Source organism: Diceros bicornis, chromosome 19, assembly GCF_020826845.1.
Source record: "Diceros bicornis minor isolate mBicDic1 chromosome 19, mDicBic1.mat.cur, whole genome shotgun sequence".
Lineage (NCBI taxonomy): Eukaryota > Metazoa > Chordata > Mammalia > Perissodactyla > Rhinocerotidae > Diceros > Diceros bicornis.
The window spans coordinates 18,521,759-18,538,391 of record NC_080758.1 but is presented as its reverse complement, the minus strand read 5'-3'; the positions used below and the strand labels follow the sequence as shown (position 1 = coordinate 18,538,391).

Below are 16,633 nucleotides of genomic sequence, written 5' to 3'. Positions count from 1 at the left end.
ATCACACATCATCCATAGCTTCCCCAGGGAAGGCCATAGTGAGACCAATTTTCCCAGAGACCCATTTCTCCAGCTGGCTCACCATCCTCCTTAAAGGGTTAAGGAATCTCCTGAAGGAGTTTCCTGCAACTCTAGCCAACCCGCATTACATCTTTAAAGTCATGATCTGTATTCCCCATTTGAATTGCTTTAGTTACATAACATGTTCCTAAAATAATCAGGATAAAATTTTGCCTAGTGCTTCCCTCTGCCCACCCATCTCCGCTAAACTATTCCATGGGGTATCAAGCTGGAATATTCCCTGACTTGCCCACAAGGAAACACTTTTAATGGAGTCTGTGGGCTGAAGGACAGGGAGGGCATCAAGTTTCAGGACCCACCCTCTTCATCAGCAGCAAATATCTCCTGAGGCTGCTGTGTGCTGGCTAGCAGATATATTTTTGGTCACATTGGAGGTACAAAGTCAGGGGAAGGGTCCTGTGGCTCTTTTTGCAGGCTGCCACTGCAGCCTTTGTTGGGCTCTGCAAAGATGCTTGTTGTTGGACCATTTGTCTGCCTTGCCAGGCTGTGAGCTCTCTGCAGACAGGGGCCATTCCTTGCTCCTCTGTCTGTATATCTATCCAGGGCTTGGTCCAGCTCAGGAATGCCTGAGGTTGGGACACTCTGGTCTACAGTCCCACTTCTTAGGAGGCTCCTGGTGGGACAATTCCCACAGATCCTGCCTGTGAGGCAGCAGCTGCCTCCCTGTGGCAGGAGTTTTGGGCTCTGAAGTAGATAGAGGAACCAAGAGAAGGCACTCTCTTCCCAGACAGCAAAGCTATTCCCCTTGATCTCCTTCCTCTCCTTCACCTAGCTTTGCGGTAGACAGAAAGCTAAAGGTTAGAGGAAAGACAATGACGCTTGGTTTTCAAAGCAGAACATCTTGTTTGGGGTCCAGATCTCACTATCTATTCCTCATGTGACTTGAGGAAGATCTTTTAACACCTCAGAGCACCAGTTTCCTCAACTGTAAAATGGATTTGATAATAACACACCAACTGTATAGGGTTACTGTGAGGATGGACTAAGATGCCATATTTGAACATGCTTATCACACAGCCTGGCACCTCATGGGAATCTGATTGACTCCATGCCAGTGCCCAGCCCCAGACTTCTATGCAGGACACAGCTGTGGCAGCAGCTTCTGCCCACATGGTAGAAAAGCTGGCTGACCATTGTGAGGGGAGTGGAGCTCTCCCTCTCTCCCAGCCATCAGTGACCTCTCTCAGGCAGTCTGGTGAGTGGTGGGCTACCATTCACGGTACAGGAGTAGGAACATGGGTTCTGGAGTCAGATAACACTATTTAGCTTCCAATCCCATGTCTACTCTTTGTGTGTGAGACTTTGGACTTCTTTACTTTAGTTCTCTGAAACTAAGTCTCCTTATTTACAAAATGGGAGTAATATCTAATTTACAGGGTTCTTAAGAGGCTTAAAACATAAGATCTACCACACAGTGGGTGCCAATAAAAGTTATCTTCCTACTTGGGCTTTTGCTACTAGAAAGCTTAGAGGTAAATTGGAATATGAAAGTTACTAGCCTGCACGGTTACACTACATTTTAATATAATATAATTATATTTTAATACAACCTAGTTTTGACATTCTTGTCATTTACATTTTCCTGATCCTGATTATTTATTTCTCTTACAGCTGTCTTATTGTAGGTACTTTTATTGGATATGTTCCCAAATTCTTTGCAGAACTAGGTGGATATAACCCAACTGATGTCAGGAGAAATGGATCCTTATTATGACTCCACAATGACTGTGTGATTTGAGGCATGGAGTCTTTCTGAAACTCAGTTTCCTCATCTGTAGAATGGAGATAATAATAAATCTACTGTCTATCTTATGGTGCAGGAATAAGGCTCTCTGGCTTCAGTGTTTTGCAAAAGGCTTTTGTAAAGCATGAAAAACAAACAAGTGGAAACATTTATTATTTGTGAGACAATGCCCCATTTTATTTGTTTTTGTAATTATCCCCCTCCCTAAACTGTGCCTAGGACTCATACCATAGGGCCAGGCATGTACTAAGTGCCGAGAAAATGGGCATTGAATCTCACCTCCCAGGCCTCAACCATGCCTGCTTTCTCTTTGCAAGCTCTTAGTGAGAGCTTGAAGGCCCAGTGTGTGATGACCCTTAGAGATGGAGGGCATTCACCCACCAACATGGGACCACTCAACAGGATGAAAGCATAAAAGTGAAGACAGAGTTAACTAACGGTGCCCAATGGGCAAGTGAATCTGTCAAACACCATTACGGGAAGGGCAGACAACCCAGTCCCATATTATAGGAATTCAACAGGGATTTGTTTCGAAGCATTTTGATTTGGACTGAAAATGAACAAGGAGAAGATGACACTATGAACAAAAGATATAAAGAAGATTTAAGCATGGATATAAAAAGAAAGCACCAAAAGAAAGACCCCACAAATGATCCCAGTGAGTGAAAGATCTCAGAAAAAAATAACAATCAGGTACACAGAGCAATAAGATCAAAATCAGATTACTTAATAAAAGCCAGAATTTCTTTAAACTGAAAACAATGCGCATTGTTTGTCCCCAAAATGTGACATTCACTCCTTTTTCAAGAATACTAAAGCACTCCAAAGCAATGGCCCATACCCGACAGAGCCCCAACAACCTTGCATCCCAGAGGCCATTGTTCCTACCCAAAATTGGAAGGCTTGACTGAAGGGATCTTGCAAACTTAGTAGTTAATTTGGAACAGAAAATCCCTGAAAATAAACCTACACAGGGATCCGTAGAGTTTGAATCAGGCAAGAGCCCACCTGTTCAATAATGAAATAATTGCTCAGGGCATGTTCTTCTGCAATCTTTCCCTATGTGACATCTATTCTTGCGCTCCACCTCTCTCAATGCTTCCTCAACATTTGCAAATAACCTCAGGGCCTCCTAAAGATGCCGATGCAGAAGCCAGACAGTCACTTCCCTAATACCACGAAAATAGATTCAATTTTACATACATCAGGGTGATTTCAGAAGCAATTTCTACATCTCCAGTGTAAGCATTACTTACATTTTTTTTTGCCTCAAATCTCATCCCCGTGGTTCCACAGGGTATTTTAAAAGGTACCTGATGCATTCCAGGGCATTCAAAAGAATCCCTAGAGCATGTTTGTGGCTGTAGCCTGAGGACACCAGATGCATAGAGTCCTAAAACATTCATTGATTCAAAAAAATGCAAAATTTCTTAATAATTATGCATAATGTCAATTGAAATTTGTTTTTTCTGTCTTTTTAAAAGCAATATCACTAAAATGAGTGCATATATATATGTCAGTGTATATATGTGTATATATCTCTGTGTGTATATATATAATACACATATACCAATCATTTGGGAAGATTGTCTCTGCACTTTAAACATCTAATTAGATTCTATTGGATATGCTTCCTCTTCCTCTCTGGTTGGCTAATCTACCTCAGTCCTGGATACTTTCCTCGTAAGAGTCTAAGTGTTAGCCCATGGGGAAAATGGTGGTGATGTTTCCCCTTGCAATTCAAGAAATCGGTATCACCCAGCTTTTCACTTGAGATCAGAAAGCTTAAGATCAAATATCTACAATTTCAGATGATTGTCATGCATCTTTGACCATAATCTTTTTGGCATTCAGAGTCCTCCCAGGATAGTTTGACAAATGGAAAAAAGTGTGCACACAAGGCTGGCCTTACAAGAAAGGTTTTGGGTGAATGGGTACCACTTGGCCAGTATGTTCCATCAGCTAGACTTGCTAATGAACTTCCTTGCCCCTGGGCTAAAATCTGGAAAGTCAGTGACAAGTTAATACAGCCAGAGGCTCAGGAAGCTCAGGATGAGCCTTTCTTTAAGGACAAACCAAGTCCATTTCTTTGCCAACTCCTTTCTGCTTCTCCTGGCCTATGTCAATATCCCCTATTCCTGGTCCCTAGGGAATGTACGAATCCCAGAAATTCACCTGGGTTGAGAATGTAAAAAGGACTGGTTCACGGTTAGGCAGGTTACAAACTTGCTCTGCTGTTTGAGAAAAACAGAAGTTAAATATTTGCTCATGAACTAATCTGTATGTACCATTAGACTTTGTCTTAAAAGCCATTACTCAACCTTAAGAAGTGCTCAAACTTAGCATCGTCAGTAAAGGGCAAAGTGATAATGTGTGTCTATTGCTACGATACAAAGGGAAGTACACATTACCTATGTAGTATTTTTGCCAAAATGTTTAACCTGAATGTAATCATGATGAAAAAAATCAGATGAATCCAGATCATGGAACAATCTATGGGACAACTGGCTTAGGCTTTTAAAAGATGTCAGCAACCTGAAAGAAAAAATAAAGGTGGGAGGGCTATTCTAGATGAAAGGCGATGAAGAGACATGATGACCAAATATAATGTGAGCACCTTGATTGGAGCCTGGATTAAAAAATAATAATAATAAAGAACATTTTAGGGCCATTGAGGAAATCCAAATATGTACTGGTATATTTATAATTTAAACAAGATTACATTTCTTGGGTAGGATAGTTTTATGGTGGTTATGTTGAAGAGCTGTCCTAGTTCTTAGGAAACACATGCTGAATTCTCTGGAGGTGGAATGTCACGATGCCTGCAACTTACTTCTAAGTGGTTCAGAAAGTTATATATAGATACAATGAGAGAGAGAGAGAGACAAAGTGCAAATATTGCAAAATGTGAACAATTGGCGAATCCAGGTAAAGGATATATGAGTATTCATTTTACTATTTTTTCAATCTTTTTATAGGTTTGAAGCTAATCTCTCTTTCCCAAGGCAGCATGCCAGTATTTGAAAATAGCCATTGCCTCCCTCCAAGTTCAGCTTTCTTAACCAGGGTGCCTATAAGAACCTCCTGCGTGGCTTTTGCAAAATCCACATCTCTGAGTCCCTACTCTACCCCTCATCCTCCAAGAGATTTTGATTCAGTCAGTAAAGTGCCGGGCCCAGATATGTGTATTTTGAAAACTTCCTCAGATGGGTTCTGTGCTGCCCTTGAGGTTAGGAATCACGGGTTTGAGTTACCTTCAGATCCTAGATCCATCAGGAACTAGCTACGTCACTCTGGGAAGGTCAGCCCAACACACTAAGCCTCGGATACCTTATCTATAAAATGGGAACAATCATAGTAAGTATTTCACAGGGCTGTAAGGATGAAGGGGGTTAATAAATATTTGTTTCCTTACTTTCTTCACCCTCTCCTAGATCCCTATCATCCCAAATTGATCACATCTAAGTGAATTTTACAAAATATGGTTTCTTCCATTTGCCATTGGCACAGGGTGTGGAGGACATTTGTCTATGCTCATATCCCTTTAGATTTCCTGCATTCCCCAATTTGGAGCAGAGGCTGAGGAATCTAGCATTTCTATTAAATCCAGGAAAGAACTGACTTACAGAAAGATAACAATAAAAGTCAGATCTCTTGAGTCTGATCACCAAGGTACCTTTAGGTTACCAGTCTTGAGGTTCTCCTTTGGAAGAGGGCTAACCATGAAATCTTAGCCACTTCTATTGGCTTGGCATCCTGTATTAACTCTGCATGAGGACTCAGGTTCTCTTGACTAAATGCCCTTCCGAACATGGGCTGTAGCTTGGAACAGGCCAAGGCTTGGGAGGCATGGCTTCCAGGTCTGGATATGTTACTCATCAGCCATGGGTCTTTGGAGAAGTTGCTTTTCTGAGCCTCAGTTTCCTACGCACTCAAAACAGAAAGAGTAATAATCCATGACTCATATACTTTACATGGCTTATATGAAACACTGCTTTGAAAACTATAAGACTCAATTCAATACGGCATGTTTTTCTCTTTAAGGGCATAATCATGTACTCCTCCATCTATTTTACTATTATTGTTGTTTTTGTTTTGTTTTGTTTTGTTTTTTGCTGAGGAAGATTGGTCCTGAGCTAACACCTGTTGCCAATCCTCCTCTTTTTGCTTGAGGCAGACTGGCCCTGAGCTAACATCTAATAAAGGAAGTGCTAATCTTCCTCTATTTTGTATGTGGGTTGCTACACAGCATGGCCAATGAGTGGTGTAGGTCTGCACCCGGGAACTGAACCCGTGAAGCTGGGCCGCCGAAGCAGAGCATGCTGAACGTAACCACTAGGCCATGGGGCAGATCTCCCCTACTATTATTAGTTTTAACCTGTCTCTATTTATGTCCATAAGCAGTTAAGATGGCTTTCCCCCATTTCCACTGGCTTTGGGGTATATTCTTAAATTCACCTTTTCACCTCAGGATGGGTAGCCCCAGGTCTTTGCCAGGGAGAACCTTCATCCCCAGACCATCCCAGGGAAGCATCCAGACTCCACACCACACAGCACCTGACCACTGTGAGGGGTCCATAGCAGTGGTACCAGGGTCAAGCTGAACCACAGATGTCCCCCTCCCCTTAGTTGGCTCAACTTACTGAATCCATTAATGTCCTGAGAGCTAGAGAAGCCTTCATCGTTGCGGCTGGTGCTGAGCTTGGTGGTAGGTTTGTCGGCGGAGGCAACAGGACCCATCTCCCTCTGGGCTCCACTCTGTGTCTCCTTCTGCTTCTTGGCCAGCTTCCTTTGGGACATGTGCAAGGGGAAAAATCACAGTCAGATGGTGCCAGTTGCATTAAAGCATTGGGAAGATCAGATTGCTCTCCTTCCCCACCCGTCATCCTCAACTCTCAAACTTGGTTCATTCTCCAGGAATAAAGTTAATGTGGTTCCTCCAGTGTCAACATGGAATAAACCTAAGTCTTCCTGAAACTGTTGTGGCTTCCATTTACTCAGAAATATGAGACTCATTCTGCCTCATCCCCAGCAATGGGTGTGTTCTTTACTTGAGCTTAAACTGGGAAATCAATGAGACTTGCATGACACTTCCCTTACTCTCTTCTCAAAGGGAGGAAGAGGCCAGATTGATCTTTCTGTTCCCATGGCTCTAAGTGAAATTCAAAATGGAATCTGGCCTTTCTCAGGGACTAAGCTCATGAAATAACCCACCAAACAATGGCAGATTGAAGTAGGGCCTGATGTTTAGTGGGTGAGGGAGGAGGTTAGTTAGTCCCGTAGCTCAAAAGAAGAAAAGTTAAAGCTGAACTTGATGCATGGCTATTCCTATAGGAATAACAGACCCTCAGAACCAGATGGGCATTTATAATAATACCAGTTTAGAGCAGTGGTTATCAAACTCTGGTGAAAATTAGAATCATTTGGAGAGCTGAAGAAAACATACAGACGCCCAAGCTCATGGAGGTAGGACAGAGCCTGTATATTTGCATAATCACCAAGTTCCCCAGGTTATTCTGACACCATCCATTGGAGGTTAAAACCATCAGTTCTGGTGTCAGGCAGACCTGGGTTCATATCCTACCTCCGCTACATGCTGGCTGCATGACCAGCAGTTCTTTAACCTCTTTAAGTTCTGAACTCTTCCTCTGTATACTGTGGCAAACAGCAGAATCAACCTCATATGGTTGTAAGGATTAAATGAGATAATGTGTGAAACACTCAGAGCACAGTGCCTGGCACATAGTGAACATTCCACACGTGGCAGCTGCTATTCTTGTTTTTATATCGTCGCCACTGGTCCAATTACATTCCAACGTCCAAATCTCCCTCCAACAGCCCCACTGTGAAATCCCTGGATTATATCAAGCGATGAAGACTTTGACACCTCACCAGGGAGCTGAAGGGTTAAAACGTTCTTCCTCATATGGATTTGAAATCTACTTCCCTTAAATTTTAAATAATTGGTCTTAGATCTATCTTCAGAGATAAAAAAATATAACTAACTCCTCTTGCAAATGACAGTTTTTCAAATATTTCTAAAAAAACAACATGGTCCCTCTGAGTTTTCCCAACATTTATGCATCTAAATATAGTTATTATGTTCCTATATCATATTATGTTATGATATGAAAGGCTGTAGGTTGCACATTACATATCTTGCGGGTAAATTTTTCCAGGTTTCCTGATCCATTCCTCACAGGAGGTGGCATCAAATTCAATCTTGGTCACTCCTATCTCCATATGGAAAGAACAGATGTCTCAGAGAGGTAAAATTCAGCGCCATGTAGGAAATAATTTCCCAAAGTTGATCCCACCTGACCATGACATAGGCAGTTTCATTAGGTAATGATCTCCCTGTCAAAGGAGGTATTAAATGAAAGGACAAAACTAGACTTGCAAGTATCTTAGAGGGGTTGATCTAGGATCAATTCTAGTTTGATAGTATCTTCCTTCACATGAGTCCCTTGGTCTAGGTATAGACTGCACAGAAGAACGACAGATGGCACACTCAAATGAGGATAATTTGTGTTTATGTGTAAAAGAACCACTGACAAAGGCGAGAAGGTTGTAGGGAAACCCAAGGTATAATATAGTGGCAGGAGGGCTGTTTGCCACTCGTGTGTCCAGGGGGCCGAGTAGAGGAAGCAGTTCCCAGGACTCAAAAGGAGAGACTCATGAAGAAGAGACCACTTGCACAGAAGCAGTCTCTTGAGAGACTCAGCCAATCCTGCATGATCTCCCAGGGAGGGAACCAGAGGCATAAAGCTCTTACTACATCCTCCCCTCTCCCTCTGGCCTCCTACAGTGGCTCTCATTAGCTGAACCCAACTGGAAGCCAGAGGCATGGAGTCCAGATAGATCTAGCCATATAAGCAGAGGGCAGAGTGCAGAAGCATGGGAAGTGAATCCGGATCCAGGAAATCCCCACCAAGAAGAGAAGAGCTTTTGCCTCCCTCATTTTAGTCACAATTTAAAGACAAATGCCCAGCCTAAAATGGAATTCTTATTCTTTTATTTTAAATTTTCATTGGCTTGCAGAAAGAAGGGCACTCAGGAATAGAAATGTATCTTTTGTTATAATGCTCTGGCCACAGGCATTCTGTTCCACGAGTGAAACTATTCCGGGCAGACAGAAAAACAACAGGAAAGGGAGCACTGGATCAGTTGAGTCTTTTCTCACCGTGGGCAGGCAATCAGACAGGGGGCAGGGGCACACCAGTGAAAGAAAAATGGGTAATTCTGCTCCTGATGACATTTTGAAATTTTATCCTTCATTTATTATCAAAAAGGAGTGTGTTTAAAAATGTATATGTGACCTTCCTAATCATAAATTTGAAAAGATCTACAGCAGATCCTTTGCCTCTATCCGAGCTCTGCTCATATTACCCCAGCAGGAAATAAAAGGAACTTTGATAAAAGAGTTAACTTTAAGACTATAAATGAGTAGGTATCGGACGCTTTGATAGTTCCTTGCAGGGAGAACTCCCAACCAATCTCATTCCATTCAGGCTAAAATAATATGGAGAGCATTGTCTTAGGCACAAATCATTGGTTTCCAAAGGAATATAACAAAAATAAGGCCCTGCTGTGTCTATGAAAAATGGCATTTTACAGAAATGTTTGGGTAGCTCTGAATACTCGGATGAAAAAAATGAAAAATTGAGCCTCTCCAAAATATACAGATATTTAAAAATCGGACAACTAACTGAGTTGTAAAAACTCAGGTGTATGACAGCCCATGGTTGACACCACATATTCACGGTGATGATGATGCTATACAATAATTTTAAAATGAATAGACAGGTGTTTCAGCAATAGGTAAACACAGCTACAAAGTGGAAATGGAGACGATGTAGAAGGAAATAAAATACAAAACCACAGTTTTGGGATCTATCTTTATTCTACCTGAATTCAAAATTTAAGTATTAAAAACCCCCTCAGTAATACAGACAAAATCATATTCATTCCTATAGGCACAGAGTTCAATTGATCTCTCTCCCTTTTTTTCCTTAAGAGAAGGAAAAACCGAAACTTGTGAGTAGAGCACATAAGACCCTCAGACTACGGCTCCAGACTTCAACTCAACCTTATCTTCCACACACATCTCCTTTTAGGAAACACCAACTGCCTCGCATCCCTCCCCAAGCATTCCACAATACGCTATATTCTTTAATGTGTCCCCATTCTTCTCTGCTGGCTACCTCCTCCTCATCCTTCATGGCTCAGTGGCATTCAAATGTCACATCTCCTTTGAGGTTTCCTCTTGCTCCTCTCAACAGATTTGTGGTTTTCTCTTCTTGGTTGACTCATCCATTGAACAAATATTTATTGAACACCTACATGTACCAGTTTTTGCTAGATGTAAGAAGATCATAGTGTCAAAACTGAGACATGACCTCGACCTTCACGGAACACAGAGACTGATGGCCAAGACAGGCACTAACAGATAAATACAGAAATAAATATAAAATGGCAAAAGTGAGGGAAGCCAAGAAGGAGAAATACGTGGAGCTGTAAGAGAGCAAATACCTGGTTTGAACCCTGTTGGGAGATCAGGGAAGGCTTTGTTGCCATGTCAGTAAGCACTTGACTAGTCCAATGGCAGAGATTAAACTCTCCCACTCACTAGGGCAAGAACCTCTTAGGTGAAGGGCTTTTGACTTCCTGCACCTACTCCAATTTCTTGCTGAGTGTCTGGCACATAGCCTCTGTTCAATAAATTTGTCGCATAATATTATATTTAAAAGTCTACAACTTGAAGTGTAGAAAAGATTGTCATCCTACTCTGACTGCAAATTATAACCACTTTAAAAAAAGATACATACAAGGAAAGAGGAAGAAAAACCTGCATGAAATTAGCTTGTGATCTGGAATATTTCTACTTACGAATATTTTTGGTGAATAACTTAGCATTTCCTTCCTGTGGTTGTCATAATCTCTTGGGACGTTTGCAGAATTAATGGAATATTCACAGAAGTCAGAGATTTTTTTTTCCCTCAGAGCTCACAGAATAGCCTAGTTATAGAATGTTTAAGAAAACTCATAAAATAGTCACAAGATACATGGAATGGCGCATAACTCATGGAATCCTTAGATTCTTCAAGACTCAAATACTTGTGACTTCCCAAACTTGGAATTTTTTCTCTAGTTGTTCTGAGATTCTTGCCAGTTGGGTCACACAGTTTCACCAGCAGGGGGTACTAAAAGCTGGTAAAAAGAGAGCATGCATAAGCATGTCTATTCTTCTGCAGGGACATTTCTAGAGCCGAAAAATGTTTTAAGACATAGCAATCCGAGGTTTACTGCTTCTGACAGGTGGAGATGATGTGATGCAGCTGCAGCTCTTGGCATTCTTTCTTCTAACAGATCACTCTGAGGTCTCTCTGACTTTTGCTTGTTAGCTGAGTGTGGGTAGGTGGCAGGGGATCTGCCCATACGGACTGTGAGTCCTATGACTCATTCTGAGCACCACCCTTTATAAGGGATAGTGGCGGGTGGAATGGCTCAGGCGAGAGGAATGTGGGGCTGTGAAGGGTTCTGAAATTATGCTATGAGAGGGGGAGTGTCTGGAACAACCAGGGATATTTCTCACGGAGAGGGAATACTCAAGAATACTCTCTTCACATATCTGATGTCTGGCTCTGTGTGGCCCCAGCAGGCAGAATTAGAACCAGGTTGGCTTGACACAAGGAAGAAATTTCTAGCTAAGTGGAACTGCTTGCGTCTCTTTTGGAAGTGCCTAATGCTTGAATTGCCCATCTCATTTTTTTATTCTTTGGCAACCTTCTCTTTACCTTTTACGGCCCAAGTCAAATGTCCTCTACTCTTAGAAGTCTTTGTCTCCCCACCAAAAGTTAGTAGTTTCTTCCTCTTTGCTCATTAATTTGTTGGAAAAAATATATAATGAGCATCTACGTTGTACGAGTAGCTGTTAGAAAGAGATCACAAAGTAAAAAGCCAAACATAACCCCTTATCAGTTTAGCATTTTGGAAGTAATGAGCTCCCCATCATTGGAGGAGTTCAAGTAGAGACTGAGAAACCACCTGGAAAAGAGGTGGTAGGAAATTCCAGCATCTGGATTCTGCAAAATGCTTGATTCTGTTCTGGACTGGAAATAGGAGGCCCCAGCCAATTTGGGGAGAGTCTTGGGGTTTTATATAGGATTTTCCCTGGAGGTGAAGAGCCATGCCCACTCTCCTGGGGAGACACTGAGCAGGCACTCTTCCCTTTCCCCATAGAGCTCGTCCCCTGGCCCATCCTCCGTTGGTATCTCTCGACAGACTTTCCTGGGAAACCACAAAGACTGCAACCCTGGAGCCAGAGAGATGCCCATGGGAGGTGGACAAGGAAAACATGCAGCTGAGACTCCTCTCCTTTTAAAAGCTGGCCTTGTACTCTTTGAAGCCAGGATGCTTCTGTGCTGACATGATAGGGTCTCTAATTAAAGTCAGTCATCAGAACCGTAACGGAACTGCACCATCCTCTCATTTTATAGACGAAGAAACTGAGGCCTGGACAGGGGAGGGGCTTAGCCAAGGCACACAGCACATTGGTGGAAGCTGTAGGAACTGAACTCTGCTTTCTGCCTGCCAGCGCAGGACATTCATCTACCTCACTTTTCCGGATGAAATTAGAAGTGCAAATTCAGTCCATGGTACACGTGATTCTAGTCCCTTATGAATGCAGCAACACCTCATTAATCGAAACCCCACTAACTCAGAATTACTGTAATTGAGGCAGAGGCTGGGCTACCCCATATCAGAGTTGATAGTGTAAATGAGGATATAGATTAGTGCAGGATTTAAAGGAGAACACATCACTTTCTCTTACATCATGAGGCAGGACGGCGTAACAGTTAACACACCGACTTTGGTGCCAGACAGCCTGGCATCAAAACCTGGCTCCATCTCAGACTAGCTGTGTGAGCTCTTGCAAGTTACTCATCTCTCTGCACGTCAGTTTCCTCCTCTCTGTAGAATACAGGTAACATTAGTGCTCCCCTGGAAGGCGGTTGTGAAGATTAAATGGCATGTGGCTAGCAAAGCATTGTTCCCCGGTGCGTGGTACACAGTAAGCACTCAGTAAATGCTCTTTGGTAATCTTTTAAATACAGGAAACAGCCATATTAATTTAAATGGTTTCATTATTTATTAAATATGAGTCCTCTCTAGCAGATGCCCTGAAGAATGGCTTTTCCCTAAAAACATTCTTTGATGTATTCTAGAGCCGTGCCTCTCAACCTCGGCTGCACAAATCATTTGGGGAGCTTTAAAAATTACTGATGAGATTCTAATTTAATTGGTCTGGGGTGCAGCCTGGGCATCAGGGTTTTTAGAAGCTCTCCAGGTGATTATAAAGCGCCACCAAGCTTGAGCACCACCGATATGGAACAGCGGTTCTCCAAGTGTAGTCTCCGGACTAGCAGCATCACCTTCACCTGGGAACGTATTAGAAATGCAATTTCTCTGGCCCCACTCCTGACCTACTGAATCAGAAGCTCCAGGTGATCAATAAGCCTTCCAGGCAATTCTACTTCATGCTACAGGTTAAGAACCCTGACGTTGAGGACCCACTCTTCGGCTGGTCTGAATTAGTGAAGAGTCCCTATCATATTTCATCAGCGAATGGAGGGTCAGGCAGTAGAAGACCTGAGTGCCAGCACAAGGTCTCCAAATATCTCACCCAGTTACCAGGGAAGTGCCATCTCTCCTCTCTGGGTATTGATTTCACTACATGGAGGAGTTGGCATCTAAGAACCACGGCAAGAACTGACACCTTTTTTTTTTTTTTTTTTTTTTTTTTTTTGTGAGGAGATCAGCCCTGAGCTAACATCCGCCAATCCTCCTCTTTTTTTTGCTGAGGAAGACAGCCCTGGGCTAACATCGGTGCCCATCTTCCTCCACTTTATATGGGACGCCGCCACAGCATGGCTTACCAAGCAGTGCGTCGGTGCGCGCCCGGGATCCGAACCAGCGAACCCCGGGCCGCCGCAGCGGAGCGCGCGCACTTAACCGCTTGCGCCACCGGGCCGGCCCCAAGAACTGACACCTTTTAAATGACTCTTATTGGTTGAATTATGTCCCCTCTAAAAGATATGTTGAAGTCCTAACTTCTGGTACCTGTGAATGTGACTTTATTTGGAAATAGGGTCTTTACAGATGAATTAAGATGAGGTCATTAGGGTGAGTCCTAATCCAATATGACTGGTGTCCTTATAAGAAAAGGGAAATTTGCGCAGGGACACAGAGGAAGAACTCCATGTGATGGCAGAGGCAGAGAGTGGAGCGAGGCAGCTGCAAGCTAAGGAACACCAAGGGTTGACAGCCGCCCCCAGAAGCTAGGAAGAGGCAAGGAAGGATTCTACCCAGTCTCAGAGGGAGCATTACCCCACTGACACCTTGATTTCAGATTTCAACCTTCCAGAACTGTGAGAGAATAAATTTGGTTGTTTTAAGCCATCCAGTTTGTGGTACTTTGTTACGGCAGCCCAAGGAAGTGAACACAACGACCATGAAACAATAAATCTTCAATTTATTTAATTTATTTAATAAACATTTTTATAGCACTTATTCCACGCCAGGCACTATTCAAGCTTTTACAAACACAGTTTATTAACTTCTTTAATTCTCCAAGTAACTGTATGAGGTTAGTGGTATTCTATCCCCATTTTACAGATAGAGTGAAGCAGAGAGAGTTGACATAATTCACCAAAAGTCACCCAGGCTTTGAGAGATAGAGCTGGGATTCAAACCCAGGCAGTCAGACTTCTGAATGTTTTCTAAGATTCCTTGTTATGTCATGCTCAGCCAAGGACCCACACATACCTACCTTTGTCCCAAAACTTTCTCAGCTGGCTCCCTTGCTCTCCAGGCAAACACACACTCACACATACGTGCATAGACACATGCAGTCAGAAAGCTCACATTCACACCCACTCACATCCTTCAGGCAATGCACGTCCTGTCTGCTCATTATCTTTATTGACTACCAATTCGGAAACATGGCTGGTGGTCCTTCCTCCCCTACTCCCATCACCCAGTTTGGGGCTCCTCAGCCTTCGATCAGAATGGCAAAGGTACAGCAGCAATAGCAGCAGATCTCAACCCAGTTTGAAAGGCCAAGGGACCTCGGCCATTGCCTCTTTCACCTCCGTCTCTCTGCTGTCCTGCTCTCTATGTCTGTGCCTCCACCTGTCTGCCTCTGCATCTCTCTTCTGCCTGTGGCTGGCTCTCTTTCTTCCTTGCCTGGACGGGCTCTCCTAGGTACTCTTTCCACTAAGGACAGAGTCCCACCCAGTCTGCCCATCCTCTGGAGCTGGCAGGGGGAACCAGTGCAGCAGAATGCCTAAGACAGACGCAAGGACCTCCTCCCACTGGGCACATGGCCACATTACCCCCTGGACCTCGAAGCAGAGCCTAGTGGGAACGGTGTGGGCGCTGGGGCCAGACTGCCCGGGTTCAAATCCTGGCTGCATCATTTACTAGCTATGTGGCCTTGGACACTTAGCCTCTTTATAACTCAGTTTCTTCATGCCTTGAATGCTCTCCGGCCACTGAGCTCTAAACCCCTGGACTGGGCGAACAGCCCTCTGTTCTTGGTGCTGTGGAATACCACGGACTTTGGGCCCAGAGTCACCTGGTTCTAACCAGCTGTGTAATCACGAGTGAGTCTCCATCTCTATGAGTCTATGAGACTCAGCTCCTCATCTGTAGGATGGTATTTGATAAGCCCTAGTTCACAGAGTTATTGTGATGATTAGAAATAATAAATGTTAATTCCCTAGCACAGTCTTTGGTCTATAATAGACACTCAGCAAATGCTAGTTCTTTTTCTCCCATTTCTCCCCCCTTCTCCTTTGCTTTAATTTTTTTTTTTTTTTTTTTTGAGGAGATCAGCCCTGTGCTAACATCCGCCAATCCTCCTCTTTTTTTGCAGAGGAAGACGGCCCTGGGCTAACATCCGTGCCCATCCTCCTCCACTTTATATGGGACGCCGCCACAGCATGGCCTGCCAAAGCAGTGCGTCGGTGCGGGCCCGGGATCCGAACCAGCGAACCCCGGGCCGCCACAGCGGAGCACGCGCACCCAACCGCTTGCACCACCGGGCTGGCCCCTGCTTTAATTTTTATTTTAACTTTGTGTTTGATCTGCTCCCTGAGACAAGCACTCCAGGGAACCGAGGCAGCTCCTCTTTCTCCCGGCGCCCTCCTTCCTTCATCTGTACTTTGTTCATACCACCACAAACCAAGCCAGAAACCTGTGCAGATGCTTTTCTCCCAATTGTGCTTTGATCCCCAGTTTCAAGGTCATTACAGATGATAGAATCTTGGATTCTCTGGGCTGGAAAGGCCATTGGGGTCCTCCAAGTTATTCTCCCACCCTAGCTGGGAGACCCTTTGCAACACCCCCAGCAAGTGGACATCCAGCCCCTGACTGCCCAACTCCAGTGACAGGGACTCATCACCTCTCCAGCATGCAGAAAGGTCTCTACCAGGTGGTCCCTTCCAGAAGTGTGGCTCTCTATACAGGATGTCCTCCTCTGAGCTGAGGCTGAGCTGAGCTCTGCTTCCTGCAATGACCCTCAGACTTTCCTCATCTCTCCCTTATAGGACATTCCTTACTTCTGTTTTGTATCCTAGTCCTTTGCCTGCCCACTCTCATCACCCCTCCTTATAATGACTTACATAATATACATTAGTTCATATTAGTATTTCCTCTAGCACTTATTCAGCACTTGGCACAACATAAAAGCTTTAAAAATGTTTATTGACTAAATGAATGAGTGAATAAATGAATGACACTTAA

General features: G+C 43.6%; 1 protein-coding gene across 2 annotated transcripts in view; it reads right to left on the bottom strand.

Annotated features, from left to right (window-relative positions):
• Positions 1–16,633, bottom strand: part of PTPRT (protein tyrosine phosphatase receptor type T) — a 1,006,475-nt gene that overhangs the window by 103,654 nt on the left and 886,188 nt on the right. For both annotated transcript variants that reach the window (XM_058562674.1, XM_058562675.1), the window contains one exon: positions 6,469–6,614. In XM_058562674.1, coding sequence (XP_058418657.1) covers positions 6,469–6,614 — 146 coding nt within the window. The remainder of the gene's footprint in view (positions 1–6,468; positions 6,615–16,633) is intronic.